We start from the raw sequence: 18,111 nt of genomic DNA, 5'->3' as shown, positions 1-18,111 counted from the left end.
TGCTTTATACCATGGAAGTCCCCACACCAGCACTACCTGAAGAATGGTCTGAGGGCTCCCGTCAGTCTTCAAACTGTCCACAATGAGATAAGAATGGAAATTGAGAGTAAATGTTTAGATGCATTTTGGACAATTAACATTGTCATGAAGTCCAAGCACATGACCAAGCATGTGGGTCCCCTCCAGTGTCATGGAACACTTGGGTTGAGTTGCAGGTGGCATGAGCCACTAACTAATGACCACATTACAACAAGTGATGCTTTAAGGTTTGTTTGGCAATCTTTAGTTAAGGAAACCTCCATGAAGAAGGTGACACCAGAGGTCAGGTGCTGGATAGGCAGCTCATTATAGAGTCACACTGGTGCAAAAGGCTGAGCTGGCTGAATTTAGGTGAAAGTACAGAGTGTCCATAAGTGCTCCTCCTATTCTGTGCTGGACACCAGGCAAAGGAGGCACCTGGCTGTGGTCCCCTGACAAGTGTCCAACAGACAGTCTGTAATAACTTGGATTTGAACTTGAGCAGAGAGGGAAGCTCCCAGAGAACTTGTTCTAGAATGTTCTTCAGGTTTCCTAGGAGATGGGGGCACAACACAAACAGCACATCCACACACAAAGAAAGAAGCGAGGAAGGGTCATCTCCTGCTCCACCTCAGTCCCTCGGCCCCTCCTAGAGCTGAGATGTTGTCAAAGCCCTGTCTTCTGACTGAATAAGTCTCCAGCAGAATCCAGGCTGGGCCACACTTATAAAAGAAGGACAGAAAGCTCCTGTATCTCTCTCTGAGAGGCTTCTCTCTACTTTGGGGAAGAAGGACTTCAACTAACAAGTGATGAGCTAGTAAGATGAGTTTCCAGTGAACACCAGAAGCTGCAGTTTACAGAACCAAATGGTTATTCTCTTCCTGACTGGAAAACAAGTGTGGAGTTGGAGCTTGAATAAGACACACTTTGGCCTCAATTGGAACCTCTGTAGTATACAATTTTTTTTTTCATCCATTCACTCAAATGCTATTTTCTGGGATGATTGTGGTCCAGACACTGTGCTGCGCACCAGAGATGCTGAAATGAGAGCTGAAAGGGACTGATATCAGGCTTCCTCATTTTAGGGGGAAGTGATAAATCAAGTCAAAGAGCAAAGATTTGGAATCATTTGCACTTGGACACCTAGTGACATTTCAAAGTCAACTGTGCATATACTTCAACTCATGGATTTCTCCTGAAACTTTATCCACCTAATACCTTCCCCATCTCAACTGATGGCAACTCCATCCTTCCAGCTCCTTAGGTCAAAAGCCCTGGGACGATCTTTGACTCCTCTCACATTCCATCTAATCCTCAGCAAACCTCTTTGTCTGATTGGCTTCAAAATGCATTTAGAATTAACCCTCTCTTCACCTTTTTCTCCACCACCACCTGGAACAGAGCCACCAACTATCCGTCTCCTGGATGATTGTGCTAGCCCCGCAATTGATATGACTGCTTCTACTCTAGAGTTTATATGCATCATCATAGCAATGTGCTAGGGTCTTTGTTTCTAAACAGGCCTCAGGGCCATGGTTTATCATCACGGTTTCCTTCCTTCACTGCATTTGCGACCCTGGAAAGCCCATCTAATAGGCCTGGCCACATATGGTTTGGATCTTGCAAAAATGAAAATTTTCATTACTCTCACAAACAATTCCGACCAATGGAGGACAAAGTTGAACTAGGTGCTGGAGGAATGTCATCACAATTATCAACCAGTAGGAAGGACTGTCTCTTTTTCAACAGAGGGAATATGGGGAATTGCTTAAGAAGGAGATGGAAGATTGAAAAAGCAAAAGGGAACATTGGGAAAACATAGTGCTGATAACCACAGGAATCAGAGCCCCTACTTCTGTAAGACTTGGGGAGCAAAGGAAACAGGTTAGAATAAAATAAACTGAGAAGGCCGGAGGAGGGGGTCCTGAGCAGGGGAACCCAGAGCTCTGAGGGGAGGGTGCGTCTCCACTTCCCTCCCTGAGCAGGAGGAAGGAGTGTTGTGCTGAGGCAGGTCTAGGATGAGGGAGAGCAATGCTGTTGCCAGGGTGGAGAAGCACTGCTGAGGGAGACAGCTCACAGGCAGGAAGAAACAGGTCTCCTGCTTCTCCTCCTGCCCTCATGGTTCTCCCTATCTGCAGCACCTGACACAGAAGCCTCAGCAGGGTATATAATGGTGAATTCAGAGCTAAGAGACAGTAACTTAATCATTAGATTGACTTTTTTTGTCTAAACAATGCCACATATTTCCTTTGCTCCCCCAGTCCTACAGAATTGAGGGCTCTGATTCCCGTGGTTATCAGTACTATTGCTTTATCAATTTTCCCTTTTGCTTTTTCAATCTTCCATCCCCTACTTAAACAATTCCACAGTTAACACTACAATGCAACCACAGGTTCTAGTTCATCAAGTCAGGGTCAAGAAGGACAATATATGGTCTGGATATCTCCTATAGATCCTACACTTCTGTTTGAAGAATACCATGCATTTATGTTTCTTTGCATAAGGGGTGGCTGTATCATCAAGGGAAATGTTCACTGATGATGTTTGTTTTGAGGTTAAGTAAGAGAAGAAGGGCCCATCCCAAAGCATCAACTTCTCCCCACTGATCTGTGCCATGAGGGGGATTTTTCTAGAAGCAAAAATAACAAATTATTTTAAAAGCTTCAACACTTAACCAGAAATTCATTAAATTTAACAAAAAGGTGCTTTATACCATAGAAGTCCCCACACCAGCACTACATGAAGAATGGTCTGAGGGCTCATGTCAGTCTGCAAACTGTCCACAATGAGATAAGAAGGGAAATTGAGAGTAAATGGTTAGATGCATTTTGGACAACTAACATTGTCGTGAAGTCCAAGCACATGACCAAGCATGTGGGTCCACTCAAGTGTCATGGAACACTTGGGTTGAGTTGCAGGTGGTAAGAACCACTAACTAATGATCACATTACAACAAGTGATGCTTTAAGGTTTGTTTGGCAATCTTTAGCCAAAAATGCCTAAAAATCTGAGCAACTGTAAGTGTATATTTATTTTTCTAATTTGTTTCTTTTACCATGAAGTTAATTCTTATCAAGCCTTTCAAAATTTAAAGGTTAACATTATTATCTAACTTGGAGGCATAAAAATTTGCATTGTGTAGCCTTCAGCCTGAATTATAGACTGGAAAAGAAACCTCACTGGAAATTTTTTGTCAAGAAATTAGATATATCAGCTTCAATCTGGAGTGTTAGTAAAAGAGAGCTGAGAAGCTTATACATTATCCCTTGTAAATGGGACAGTTATCAACCTGAGCTAGCTGAAAAAAAATTAAAAGAATCTTACTCATTTATTATATTATAAACCTTAATACTGATAAAACAGTATTCATTCAAAAGCGGGTCTCAGTGTTTAGTACAGAAAATCACCACTTACCTATCTTTTTACTATTTGGTTAGTTATAGCTGCCGAACTATGAAAGTTGAATTTAACAACGAGTCTCCATACTAAATGCCCTAGGCACATTTTCAATGAATAATGGGTACTGTCTTCATAATGCTTTTAGTTTTCCCTATGTTTGTTCCTATATTTTAAAATGCAATTTAATGTCTGTTGAATCCAATAAAATTTGATATTATATTTTAGTTTCCTTTGCTTTGCATTTTATTTTTTCTCATAATTTGGTGTTATGGTATTTTATAAAAATATTGACTCATGATGAATTGATAAAAATGCAAAATATGACCAACCAGTTATCACTGAGAGTTGAGAAGTACCACTCTATGTGTCTGTAAAGCCCCAGAGGCTTGGCTGGCTGTTGTCATCTAGCTGAGCCTTCCCTATTCATCCCTGGGACAATTATGGTGTGTGGGGATTCCATCCTTGAGAGCACAGCCACTGACAGAGACCAGGGGCTAGACCACAGCTGATGGGCTGAGGGGCCTACTTACCTGGTTCCTGAGCCCTGCAACTTTACCTGCTTTGGCTGGTCGGTTCCAGTTTCTGCAGAACACCAGAACAGCTGAGAATAGAGTACAGTTGCTTTTTCTGGGGCCTGAGGGTGGCAGGAGACACCACTGTTGGGGTCAGGCACCCAGAAGAGGCAGGGGTTGGATATGGCTACAGCTATTCAAGGCCTTAGTGTCACAGGTAATAGAGGAACCAAGGAGGACTGTGGGCTTATATATTTTGGGATGTGGAAGAACAACACATCTCTTTTCTGTTCTTTCTCTTCTAAGAAGAGGTCCCTAAACCTTTGGCTGTAGTTCAGAAATATCCTCTTCCAATGGCTTCCCTGGAAACTCATGGAAACCTTGATGGATTCTGCCTTGCCTTTCATGTTCCAGGTTCCTCTCTTGCTTCCTTTTCCTGGATTTGTCTCATCTGCTATGCGTTGCTGAGCTACTGGTCCCCAAGTTGCTGATCTAAGCTACAGGTCCAGATTTCCCTCACTGGTTTAAGTTCTTCGGGGCTTCAGAGCAAGATTAGCCTAGCATGGTGTCTGCTAGATACTATTCAACAAACATTTTAGTCCTGGATTTAATCACTGTGCTGGGCTTTATGGGGCTTGGAAAATACAGGCTAAATGTTAAGGCGAGGGCTGGGGCTGTAGCTCCGTGGTCGAGTGCCTGCCTAGCATGCATGAGGCACTGGGTTCCATCCTCAACATCACATAAAAATAAATAAAATAAAGGCATTCTATCCATCTACAACTACAAAAAAATTTAAATGTTAAGGAGGAAAAGGGTCATAATGCCTATAACTTATTTGCAAATGTTTGGGATGGGGGTGTAAAAGGAAGATGCATTAATTAGGTGGGCTAATTTCAAAAGGTGGGAAATACCCTAATAACACAGAGCATTTTGTAAACTATTTTTTAAGATGCTTTCCTTTGATCCTGGGTATGGCAGGAGGGTGTGCAAGTGGTTTCCTCTCAATCTGTGATGTTTCTTCTCTTCCATCCACACCCATGGGTAAGTGGTCTTCTTGGCCAGACATGCCACCCTGCACTTCACCTGGAGGACATCAACCAGGCCTCCCAACTTCCTGCCCCCAAAGCAGAGGGACTCATTCAAATGTCCCCATGACCAGTTCAACTGCCCATGCACAGGGAGGCCCTCTCTGGATCCCCAGAGGAGCATGGAACTGAGATATGACTGAGTGGGAAGAGTGGGAAGAACCCTGAATCGGGTGGGAAGACCTGCAACCTAGGGAGTCCTTGCTGGTCTGGCATTGCCCACCTACCCCCAGGCAACTGCAGCCTCGAGAACCCACTGATGCTCTAGAAAGGATTCGGAATGTGAGGGGCCCAGTCTCCTCCATTGGCATTTCCTCCCACCGTGCACCCATGACAAACTGTTTCCTGGCAGGTGGTGGTGTAGAGGGGTTGGAGGTTCAGCTCCTGCCCTGGATCTCTTCTTCTTAGGAAAGCAAACCCCACATACCCGATCTTGTGCTTTGATCATTAGAGTCAATTCCTTCAAGTTTTCTGCTGTCTCCAAGTGCCCTCTACTGGCTACAGGAAATATATTCTCCCATGATTTTAAAATTACACCCCTCCCCCGCCCCCCACAAACACCACCTCAATTCAATCCCTAATATGAGCCCTGCAATCAGTTCAGATAATTCAGACAGACTTTTCCTCTCCACCAACTTTTCCCCGGGTGGTATCATATCTGGGTGGAGGCACTTGCTAGAGCTGTGGGGGAGGCTGTGTTATTTCCTTTGTACTGTTTGCAAGGCCCCCTGGGACATACCTGCCTGCCTACCTGCTCCTAGGCAATGTATCGAAGTGACTCCCACAGGGATCTGGGGCCAGGTACTTTGAGATTTCCTGGTACTTCCCTGCTGAGGCCCACCTGCTGCCATTTCTAACTTTCTCATTGCCCAATGTGGTTGCTGCCCCGTGATGGGTGAGAGTCACCCATGCAGGAAGGGTTCTAGAACATCCTCACTTTCCCAGGCTCCCTGCAAAACTAGCTCATCTGTCCTTGGATCCTCAGACTCATCCGGGGCTTCTCCTATTACCTTGGACTCAGCTCATGGACAGGGATAGGTGAAGGGCTCTTACATCTGATGTAAGTGGAATCCTTCTCCAAACTCCTCCTTCCCTTGTCTACTTGAAGAACATTTATCCAGTTCTTGTCCTAGGTGATTGGCAAGTGGGATAAGCAGGGTCAAATAAGCAAAGAAAAGAACTGGCTCAGCAAGTTTCCCTTCCAGATTGTTTGGTCTTACTCCAAACATACACTTGGGTTTTTCTTTCATCATAACCAGAAACCAAGAATTTGACATCTTTATTTTTGGGTCCTAGCAACAGTCTCTTTGACAATTCCCCCCTGGAGCCACAGCGTCCCCTGATTGAACTCTCTGGGCAGGGGGGTTGCTTGGGACCCACACAAAGAAATTCAGCAGAGAACAGGAAAGAAACAGAACCACCTCAGACATCCTCCTGCCACACCCACACGACAGAAGAATGCACTTTGTAGACTGTGAAACCTCAATTAGGGTGCTTCCAACTTTTTAAGATTAACATTTATTTTTTTGCATCTTCTTTTTGAAAAACTTTTTTTTTTTTTTTTTGCTTTTTTCCAAATAAGCTTGAAAGTGACTTGTGGACATGACGTGCCTTTATCTTAATTCATTAGCACACATCTCCTAGGAAACAGGCCAGGCTCTCATATATCCACAGTATAAATTATTGAAATTTCATATTGATGTAATATTTTAAAATATATGCTCTATATTCAAATTTCTCGGACTGTCCCAACATTATCTTTTTAAAGCATCTTTTCCAGCTCAGTATCCAATTCGGATCTGAGTTGTGTTAGTTGTCTCTTTATCCTCCTTTAATCCAGAACGTTTCCACCTTTCTTTCAGGTCATTGCCATTTTCAAAAACACAATATTGTATCACTTTCATGATTCAGGTTTTGCATTTGTGGCAGGAACAGCACAGAAATAATGTGTGTGCCTTCTAATATGTCACACATCAGGGGACACTAGTATCACTTTGTCCCATTTTGGGGTAATGAACCTTACACTTCATGATGAACTTAAAGTGGGGTGTCACAATTCTCTCCACTGCAAAGATGCTAGCCCCGGCCTTTTGTAAATTAACATTCTGTAGGAAGATATGACTCTCCTGCTCCCTAACAAATTCTCACCCAATGGTTTTAGTATCCATTCCTGTCTGAATTAGGTATGAGAATTATAGCTGCATATGGTAGCTCTTTCTAAATTCTCACTTGGCAAAGTGGGAAGACCCAACACCAGGTCATCAGGCCCCAAAGCCTTGCCTGCCCCTGCTGAGCACATAAACCACCCATTCTTTCTCTACCCTTCAGGCAAGTTAGAATGAAGTTGTCTGGCCTTCTCAAGGAGAGCCTGGGCAGGGAACCAGCCCTCCTGCACAGAACTCCTACCCTACACAGCAGTTCTGACTTCAGTGTGCCCTAGAATCACCTGGAGGGCTTTTAAAACAGCTCCCTGTTCCCTCCCCTGGGGATTCTGGGACGCCCTCCAAAAATTTTACTGGTTTGACACAAAGGCTTAGTTCTCTTTCACATGACAGGTCTAACACAGGTTCAAGGGGAATACTCGTTTACGTACTTGGAGATGCTGGATGATGGAGACTCCACCATTCCAGTGTATGGCTTTGAGCTTTAACCCACAGGAAGAGAGGAGCATGCAGAACCATGCCTGGGATTCCTGCTGCTCACAGCCCACTGATCGGCTCAATGGCAGTGGCTGGGAGATATGGTGATCAGATGGACTCTTTGGTGAGTATCATGGTTTCTTTGACCCCACAGCATTCCATTATCCTACCAGCAAATGACCACATGGGCCTTCTTTCTGTGATCCTCACTTTTCTATTCATGGGTCTTTGCACCAGCTCCTCTCTCTGCCCAAACACACCCAGGCCAGATCTCACATGGCTGATGCAATGCCCCTCCCTGGAGAGGCTTTCCCTGACTGCCCAGTCAGAAGCAGCTGCCCCTCCCTCACACCCCTCTGCTGTAATTCTCTGCATAGCCCTTCTAATTCTGTCAGGTGTTGTCCTTCTCCATTTGGTAGATTGCATACTCCATGACTGCAGGACTCCTCTTGTTCATCACTGTCCCTCTAGTACCTAAAACATCTGGTACATGGTAAATGCTCAAAAAATACTTTCTCAACTGATGAACCCCAAGGTGGATTACTATCCCCATTTCACAGATTCAAAAGGGAGGGCCCAAAGAGGACAAGTGGTTTGCCTGAGGTCGCACCAATACCAAATGGTGGTACCTGGTTTTAATCTATGTGCCACGTCCCACTAGTGATGGCAGGGTTTCACAGCCTTCACCTACCAAGGTGGCAGAATAAGTTGCATCCGATCCTTTCCTTCTTCTCTCAACTGCCCCTCGGGTGGGCCTCCACTGTTCTTGGTTCTTAAGTCTCTTAACACAACTCCCCAGAAAGCAGTTGGTAATGTTTGTCTGGGAACTGGTTTCACAGACGTGCTCACATCTGTGGGAAATCACATAGATGCAAGCTTTTTCCACTCCAGTGCTGTGATAGCCAAAGATTAGAACTGACTCCATGACCATCTGTACTGCACAGAGGAACAGGGTGTAGCCCTGAGAAGGGAATCAGAGTTTGGGAAAGTGTCTCACCATAAGATATGGTCTCCTGTAGGAAGAAAGGGAGGCGATCGCAGCACGGGCGGTGTATGCCTTTCATTTACTTTCCCCAAAAGAGATGAACACCCTCAAGTCTGAGAAACCCATCTCCTGGATGATGAGAAGACACTAGTCAGGAAACTAGGGTGGTTTCCATCATTTGAATTTATTTTATTGATACTCGTTAGCGAATAAAATTTTATTGATTTTTTTTGATGCATTACAACTCACTTTTTGGTAGTGGTTGCATGATGTTGATCATTTAATTTATTTACTATACTAAATACTGCAACCTCTGAATTGCCCATTTTTACACTGGTGTTCCTGATGGGTGGGTCCTCTCTGAATACATAAAGTGGTCCGATCAGTCCATGGTTTTTCATATTCCTTTGTTATTCAACCTACTGCTTTAAAATACATTCAAATAAAAAGGTGTAAGCTACTTGCAGAGAGTACGGACACACTAGGGGGAGGGGAAATTGAGAACATAACCAGCGCTCTCACAGTCAGAGGACAAATGGTTTTGAAATCATGGGACCGAAGCTTGCTCTTCAGGGACTTCCTCAAAGAATCCTTGGTGGACGTGAGGTTAAACTCACTCAACTGAAGCTCACATCTTTAGCTGGGAGGGAGGGCACAGAATGACAATTTCATGTATAGAGGATATTATCCTTCCACAAATATCCGGGTGGTCATGGAACACCTTGGTGGGCAGTGTTCCCAGATTAGAATAAATAAGTTATCTGCTTGGACTGCAATGCCACAAACACACAGACTGGAGCTGAAAGGGTATTTGCTTAAAATACGGCACACACGGGTAATAAATAAAAGTTCACAACTTAATCGGCTACAGCAACAAGACCAGGCTCTCTCGTGGGCTTGTGGTTCTTTTCATAAGCACCTCTAATCTCTCCCTCAGCACAAAAGGAGGCACAAGGAGACTAAGGGCTTTGGGGGGAAGAAACTATCTCACTGTGACCATCCTGTTTTGAAACAAGAGGGCAAATGTGTGGGCACTGAATGGCGACCCGATGAGTAAGAGTGGGTTGCCCATTTCAGAGCAAGAGCTTGAGCCAGCAGAAGGCCGATGCCCGATTCCTGCCCTGACCAGGTGGGTACGGTTTAGCTGGGTTTCTTCTCCTTTCCCTTTACGGTTGGCAAATTTCTTGAAGAAGTCTTTTTCCTATCCCCTTTCCTCAGTCCTGCTGTTAGAGTTGTCTTGGGTCTGGCCTTCAATTAACCTGCTTGTGACACTGGGTCCCAGGAATAAGCTGCTCTCTCATTAGCAACTCAGTGTGTTTGAAATTTGCATTTTGGTGTCATGGAACCAAACAGACAACAGACACTGCCGGTACCATGGCTTCCCTGCGTGTATGTATAAAAAAAATGGAAAAAATAAAACAAAATGTCACACAGAACACAGAGGGACTGCTGAACAAAGCGGTGGGAGTGTGAATACATTCTCTTCTGGGTCAGCCATGGGGCCTGACAGCTAATTACAAAACACAGGATGACTTCAAGTCGTAGGCATGAAAAGAAAAGATCTCACCTAGAAAAGGGAAACAACTGTCCACTGAGGCAGAGTAGTGACGGTCTTGAAGAAGCTGGGCCACCCGAAAAGAAAGAAAAGCTCTCGATTGTGAAAAGCTACACCAGGTGTGTGTGGCCAGGATGGAGGCCCCTTAGGCTCTTAGGGTGGGTGAGGCATCCAAGGACACCCCGGGGCGCCAGATGCAGTATGACCTGGGCCGCTTGACAGCCCTGGGGTGCGGTGGGGAGCTGTCAGACGCGGGATTCACTGGTTCCTATCCATGGGATAAGAACACACTTGGGAGTTTCAGTGCTTCTCAAAAGGAAAGAAGAAAGGACACCACCATTCCCAGACTCCACAGGTGAAGTCCTCACCAGAGGACAGCCCGGGGGCACTTCCTGTGGGACTGGAAGAAAGGGCGGGGCAGACACAAGGTCTCCAAGTCCTATGTACACACTTGACAAAGTTCCACTCTTCCCCCTTAGGCACAAGGTTGATTTGTCTAGCTCAGGAGGTGGACAGGGACGGGAAGAGGGGGAGAGTGCGCTGCAGGGGGAAGGGGAGGCAGGGAACAGGGTGGAGAATGCCCATCTCCTCCGGGGCACAGGCCCCCCAACCTCACCGCAAGCTAGTTTGTTTGGGGAGCTTAGCACCCATCAAGATGCCCGAGGTGAGAGTCACAGGGGCTTTCATGTGCATGCTGGATCCCACCATGGTGGGGAAGCTGCGATTCCGTCGGATGCCACTGCTGAGCTGCAGTCCACCGATGGCACTGGTGACGGTGGGACATCCGAGAGGCAGGCCCTCGGGTACCAGGCCTCCAGGAACAAGGGCTTGTGCTGGCCCTGGGGGCCCACAGAGGAGAGGTCCCTGATCTTCAGTCAAGGTGGGGACATGGGCTCGCCCTGAGTTCACCACTTTGGCCACCCCAAACCTCCTGACTTTGTCCACGAGGTTGAGGTTGGAGACGGACACGTCCGTCTGGCTCTCGCTGCTCCTGACGTTCTTCTTCTCTCTCACCTCCCTCAGGATGGAGCTGGCTGGCTTGGAAGCCAGGAAGTTGTCGTAGGGAGGGCTCGTGCACTTGAACTCAAAGGAAGGCGGGGAGGACGTGGGCGTCTGCATAGGCGAGTTCGGAGGGGTAGAGGGGATCACGGCCATCTTGGGAGTGTAGGAGTGCAGGAGGGAGCCCCGGGCGGCCCTGTCCCAGCTCTGTGGGTCATACACAGCCGCAGAAATGCCCCGCTCCTTGAGCAGCCACACCAGCCCCAGGGATGTGCTCATGGTGGTCGTGGACTCCCGGATGTTAGTGAAGGACTCGGCCAGGCTCAGTCTCCGCGGAGTGCACGGCGTGGCCACTGGTGTGGACTTCAAGTGGCTAGTGCTGCCACAAGCTGGAGTCGGGGCCGAGTTAAGGCTGAAAGGAAAAGATGACAGGTTACCCATCAGAAATGCCCGTGAGCACCAGGGGAAGGGTCAGTGGTCATTCCATAGGGTTGGACCTGGGACATAATAGGAGGACTCCGTGCAATGGGAGCCCCAGACACCTCTGTCCACATCTGTTTCTTCCCCTCACCCATGGAGGCTTGGCAATCCCTCAAGTAGGGCCCTGCTGTGAGTGGATGGAAGATGCATGTGATTCTCTTTGCTCTCCTCTGCTGGATGGTATAACTGTTCCCTTTGCAGACCAAGAAACAGCTCCCTCCAAGTTTAGGTGGCTTCTTAGTCACACCTGGGTATTAAGTGGATAACCCAGATTTAAAGTCTGAGTGACCCCAATGCTCTCAGATGGGGAAAGAAGTTCATTGGCAAAGAGGCCTTCCTCCCCCACCAAATCCACTCAAGTTCCAGTGTTCCCTCCTAATCCCTACTTCTCCCTCAGGCAAGACACTAACGAGAAATATGGGATACAATGGCTTATTTTAGAAATGGCAAAAATGGCCCCAGGCGTGGGCCAAGGCCAGGTGGCGAGCACCTCAGCCTCCTGACCACTAGGACAGAGCTCCCTCCTCTGCACCTTCTTGCCCCTCACCACCTTCACATGCTGTCCAAACCCATTTTGATGAGCGGAGTTATGGGGTCAGTGGAAGGAAGCCATGCCCTGTATTATGGGACCTTCATTTACAGAGTTTCCCAGCTTCAGGCTCCTGAGTGACTAAAGGAAAGCTGAAAGATCCTTCCTTCACTCAGTGTCATGCTGAAGACTCCTAGGGGCCCAGCAGACAAAGAAGTCTACAGGAGGGGAAGCAGGGGGAAAGGCTTCTGGGTCTGCTTATGAAAACAAGGAAGACTGATTTTTAACAGCTGCTCCAGGGATGGGGCGGGGGGGGGGGGCAAATAGGCACTAGCCCTGCCCTGCTTCTGAATGAGCAGCCAAGGGCAAAGGAGTACCTCCTTCCAAAGGTCTCCTGTGACCTGCCCTCCGATTTGGCAGGGGCAGGTCAGGTGAGTGTCCCCAGCCTGGCCAGAGGAGGCCCAAATACCATGGGCAGAGCACCAACCACATAAAGGGAAGGTAGGGGACCCCTTCTGGAGCAGGTCCCTGGAGTGACCAAAGGGGCCCTTCCTGGGAAACAGTTCAACCGGAAATACAGGCTGGAAACACCCTGTGGCTCCACACTCAGGTGACCTCCCCACTGGCCAATCAGCAAGGGCAGTGACCACAGACCAGGGCCATCTCCCACAAGCTAAGGTGGGAGTAACAGGGCGATCAGGAGTACTCTGAGAAATGTGAGGTTAGAAACCACAGCATATTCCTGTGGTTGAAAATGTGGATTTTGTAAAGGCACAGGGAGAATTTTACTAATGTTGATGTATCCTTAAGACAGGGTAAAAAAAAAAAAAAAAATTCTAGACATAAAACCTTGTGTGACCATCCTGAGGGAAATTTAATTGTGTTTCTGGCTACCTTTCTTTCCAACTCTGGTAAGAAAGCCCTTCCATACTCCTGACTTCCTATGGTTTTCCTGGTCTGGGACACAGCTGGGTGGTCTTCCAGATGAAGATCCACTTGGGTGCAGTCTGCATTGTGAGGCTGTAGTTAGAAAGGGCATCTAGTTGCCCTGCACCAGCCTTCATTGGGGAGCTGAGTTCTGTGGCTTTTTCCAAACAGAGAGCCACAGGATGGGAAAACCAGGTTCTTCTGGGCCAGAGGGGAGATGGAGAAGACAGAACTAAAATTTAGAGATCCACAGGATGATGAGACCTTCGGGTTAGGCCTGTATTAGCGCTGGCACTCGACTTGCTGGGGCAGTTTAGAGGGTTAGGGGTGTGGACGGTCAAGGCTCTGTTAGCCAGGCACAACCACAGAGACACATCCAAGCCTCAGTCCCCGGGTTAGTGGCGGCCACGCGTGCACACACAGCTCTTTCCATGTGACCTGCCAGGGCAGGCACTACTGGCCGTGTGCTCACCCCCTGCCTCGCCCGTGGGCTCAGACTCTCTGCCCTACATCTCCTCTCAGCTCAGCGGGACACAGGGCTGCTTCGTGGTCCTCCTCACATGACCTGCGGAGAATTATTCATAGTTGAAGGTGCTCCTGGGGATGGCTGCTCCCTCTAAGCTGGCCCTTCTCACCTCCCTCCCTTTTAGCCTTACCTTCCATAAACCTCAGAATCTTGCTTGACTGCACCACAGAGGGAACGGCTGAGGGGGGCATTCTGTTATGTTGGGGAGACCACTTTCCCTTTCACTGGAAGGTGTGGAGGGAAGTTGTGCAGCTGATCAAGCCAAACAGACCAACCCACGACATACAAGGCCTCTTTCCAGATGCTGCACTAGAAGGAATTGACCATGCTGGGCTCTGGCTTGGTCTTGGAGTTTTATCATTTGTGTCATTATAGTCTGGCTGTGGTGCATGGTTCCTGGGGCCTGTGCCAGAGGTACAAGGGCTTCCACAGAGCTCCGTAACTCCACCATGAAAGAACGCCATGCTCTACTGGCAAGCTCTGGGGCAAACATCCAGCAGATTTGGCTGCAGGTCTGTTGGATTTCAATTGTTCGCCTGTTAGGGAAGGGCCTGAGAGTATTTCCAGGGCCAAGAAAAGGGCAATGAAAGGTGGGTTGAGGTTTCTGCATGTGCGCTGCATCTGAATCAACAGGAGCTTCAACTCAAAAGCAAAGATCTGACTCAGCACAGGTGACTATAAATGCTCCTAAAATGCTCAAGCTGGCTAGAGTTGGCTTTTGAATGAGCACCTTGACCTCACTTTGCTCCATAGGAAGCCTTGCAGGAAAGGGAGTGTCTGGGTTCACCCCACCTCTGCCCACCAGGGGCCAGGGACCCTTACCTTGGTGTGACCCGAGTGAGCTCGTCTGAAGGATGCAGGATGCGACAGGTGGTGAAGGTGAAGGTGGAGTTGGTCTGTGACATGCACTTCCCAGGGTGGTGCGCTAAATCGGGGAACAAAACATATTCCTTGCATCCAAATATACCACGGTAAAAACAAAACTCCAGCACAGCCCTGAGCAGATGCAAGAAGTGATGAGCTACCTTGTTAACTGGATCTGGGTGAGGAAGGTGGTCCCTCAAAAAACGACCACATTTTTGAGCACTGGTCTGCAGAACATCGGATCCCAGCTTCCGGCCCAATCCAGACAGGGTTCCTCATCATATTCCTGGGCCAGTAGTGGATCCAGTTCCAGGGGGAGGTGCTAATGGGTCTTGGGGGTAAATTTGGTTTTCCTGCACAGAGGTCAGGATCTGCTTTCTTCTTTTGTTGCTTTACATGGGCAAACAGGTGCCAAAACTCGGCCCAGGGGAGGGGATGGAGCGGGCGGGGAGAGGCACTTGGCACCTGGCAGTTAGGCAAGGCTTGTGCTGCTCCCTTTTCTGCTCACACAAAAAGGGGCACGGGAAGCTGGCTCCACTACTGTCCACCTGTGATTGACATGGTGGGAGGTGGCCATCTCAGCAGCCTCAACAGCAACCTGGCAAGAGTTCCAGAGTTCAGGGCCCCCTGGGGTGCCCCAGCTCCAGGACAGTGTCTGACACACAGTGGTGCAAGTGGCATCACTGCTCCCTCCTTGACACCTCCCCCTGGCTCCTTTCTTGCCAATTCTAGGATGTCTGATTTCAAGTGAAGTCGAGAGAGCAACAAGGGATCCTCAATTTATTTCCTTTTAATGTTCTAATAGGTGGTTGTTGAGGCGGCTGAAGATTGTGGTCTGGAGCAAAGTAAAATCACAGGTATTAAGACCATGCATCAGAAAGCTGGTGAAGGAACAAGTATTCATGAGACATCATGATTGTAGAGGTCAGCCTCATTCATAACTCAAGCATTAGGGGAAAAAAAGAAAAAAAGGAAAAAAAAGAGGCTGCACCAAAAAGCATGCACAATGATGTCCTGGGATGATCCCCCGACCCTCCCCACCCACCTGTGCCCCTGCAGCAGCTCAGCCCCCCAGAGACCTCCTGGGAGAAAACGGATTAGGATCTCAGAGGCCATGAGGAGTCAAAGGCCAGGAAGATTCCAAAGGCTGTGAACTAGAAACTTCTAGCTCCTTATGGGACGTTTTCTCTCGGGTTTGACAAAAAAAAAGAAAAGAAAAAGGCAAACAAAACATAACTGATGGGTGCCCCAAACCCTACAGATCCACACACAGCTGACTGTGTCATAAAAGAAAACCAGGAACCAGATGAAACAAACAACAAATGATAACCAAAAAAACAAAAAAAAATGGGAGGCACATACATTGAAGGAAGTGAGGACAAAGCCAAAGCACAAAAATGGTGAGCGGGGCCAGAGGAGCAAGGCAAGACTGCGATGCCCCAACTGTGGTCTGGTGGGGCTCTGTGTGTCAAAGGAGGCTCCCATGGCCCCTGGTGCGGCAAGCAGCCTCACAGCCACTGGGAGCTCCGGGCAAATGGGAGGGAGAGGGGGAAAAAAAACCATTTAAAATAGGCTTTATGAATCTTTGTTCCTCAAGCAATAAATGAAATGGTTCAGGAACTCAGATAACCGAGAAATTGCTGCAAGCCAAACAAAAATGGATGAAGCTATGAAGAGAAGGCAACCGAACAATCACGATTCTCTTGCTGCAATAAGGTCTAGAAACAGAAGCAACAGAAGGCCTGGAAAAGCCATCCCAAATATCAGGGATGATGGGTTATTCAGGAAGGAGAGGGGGGAAAAGCAGTCAACAGGTAGAATTAAGACAAAACAGTTGAAAGAGAGAGAACATTAAAAAAAAAAAATCAAATAAGGCAAGGCTGAATTTAACATTAGAAATATACCCCCATCAAAACACATGGCCAGAAGATCAAATGAAAAGGTCACAAATGCACACTTTCTCCTCCACCCCATTAAGTATTAGATCTTTGATCACAACAGGTAGGGTAAGAAGGATGTTTTAGAGATACAGTTGCATCAACAGAAGCAAAACCCATCTTAAACAAATGGGTTTTGGGGATAAGAAAAGGCTGCTAAAAATTCAGAAGTCACCACTCCCCAGAGCAATGGATAGCTTTAGAAGACCAAGGAAGATCAACGAGGGTCAAAAGTGCCAAAGCGGGAGATTCGGCCCCTCCAAAATACCACTGGGATGCCTGGATGCGGGAGCTCTCACGTGTCACCATGGATGGCCTGGCCGCTGCTGCACCTCCCTTCCTTGGGATGACACAACACAGACAGTGAGTCACCTGGGGATGGGCTTGCCAGAGCTCCTCGTGCTTGCCACAGAGAAGCAAAGGGATGCTTGCGACAGCCCTGGGTGCAGGAAGAGAGGAGATTCCCAAACTTGGCAGGCAGCAGGGGCTCAGGGTGAGGGTTCACTCCGGAAGTCACCAAGACTATTTCACACACCAAAGCCCCTGCCCCTCTAAACAAGTTCTTTTCAGAGAATGGTAATGTGGGTTCATCTCATGCTGCTCACTTTGGGGACACGAAGGACAGGACTTCTTAGAATTCATGCTTTCTCTACTTAAATTCTTCCTCTCTCTCAACCTGACAAGCAGGTTTCTGGGTGCTACAGTGGATGGGGGAGGTATTACACTTGATCTCAGTCAAAAGGCTGAGAAGCGATTAATGTGCAGGGATTAAAATGTATTAATTTACATTTACCAATAAAGAGCCCTAGACTTTTCTTATATTCAATTGCTATTCCTCTCCCTGAATTCTGATGCTGATATAGAATTTGGTAAGTTTTAAACTCAGTTAATCCTCGATTATTCAAACTCTTCTATGCTGGCAAACTGTAGGTAGTTAGCTTGTAGGTTTTTTCTTCTGAAAACACATCACACATAAGCACATGTCTTTGGCGAGCAGCAGGTTCACACACTGAGGGCTTCCTACGGCTGAAAGTCACCCTTCTCTCCTGTTCTCTGATGCAACCCTGGTGCGTTTTCTGCCTGGAGTGGTCCACTTGGTAAGTGGTGCTGACTGCCCACGCTCCATGATGCCTGGTCTTGACTGGAGAACTGAGTAACTGGGATTCTTTGGCTGCCACCAGTGGTAGTAACACAGCAGTGGAGTTGCCATATAAATCTGGATGGCTGCTGCCTTGTGGAGCAATCAGGCCTCCTGAAGACTCAGGCTAGAAAGCCCACTGCCTCTCTACAGCCCAAAACAGAGGAGAGGAACACACACAAGGCTGGGGATGCTCTGGTGGGCCCAGAATCTCCACAACGGCTGAAGGACGACTCCATCTGCTTGCCCACAAAACACATTGACTCACACATTTTAATCAGTCCCAGTGGCGCTCCCCTCCCATCCTCTGGGAAGGGCAAATTTGAAACATGCTAGGTTCAACAAAAGTTTTTTGCTCTCTAAAAGCCATCACAGAATCTAGTCCTTCAAAGAGCCCCGCATGAGACACAGAGCTATGGAAGAGAGCAACATTCACTGAGTGTGTCTCTAGGGAGATGCAGCACACACCCAGCTGCTTCAAGAGAGGTCTTTGAGATGGAGAAATACTGGCCATGCCA

At 47.6% G+C, this 18,111-nt stretch overlaps 1 protein-coding gene across 4 annotated transcripts in view; it reads right to left on the bottom strand.

Moving 5' to 3' along the window:
- Positions 1-8,817: 8,817 nt before the first annotated feature.
- LOC144253679 (trafficking kinesin-binding protein 1) overlaps positions 8,818-18,111 on the bottom strand; it is a 115,870-nt gene continuing 106,576 nt past the window's right edge. For 3 of the 4 annotated variants that reach the window (XM_077796277.1, XM_077796278.1, XM_077796279.1), the window contains exons 15-16: positions 14,477-14,579; positions 8,818-11,604 (exon numbers count right to left, since the gene is read on the bottom strand). In XM_077796277.1, coding sequence (XP_077652403.1) covers positions 10,806-11,604; positions 14,477-14,579 — 902 coding nt within the window. In that variant the 3' untranslated portion in view covers positions 8,818-10,805. Of the gene's footprint in view, positions 11,605-13,600; positions 13,694-14,476; positions 14,580-18,111 lie in introns of all 4 variants that reach the window. The other variant, XM_077796280.1, reaches the window with a different exon arrangement.

This window comes from Urocitellus parryii, chromosome 3 (genome assembly GCF_045843805.1).
Source record: "Urocitellus parryii isolate mUroPar1 chromosome 3, mUroPar1.hap1, whole genome shotgun sequence".
Lineage (NCBI taxonomy): Eukaryota > Metazoa > Chordata > Mammalia > Rodentia > Sciuridae > Urocitellus > Urocitellus parryii.
The sequence above is the reverse complement of the archived record's forward strand: the minus strand, read 5'-3'. Positions and strand labels throughout refer to the sequence as shown.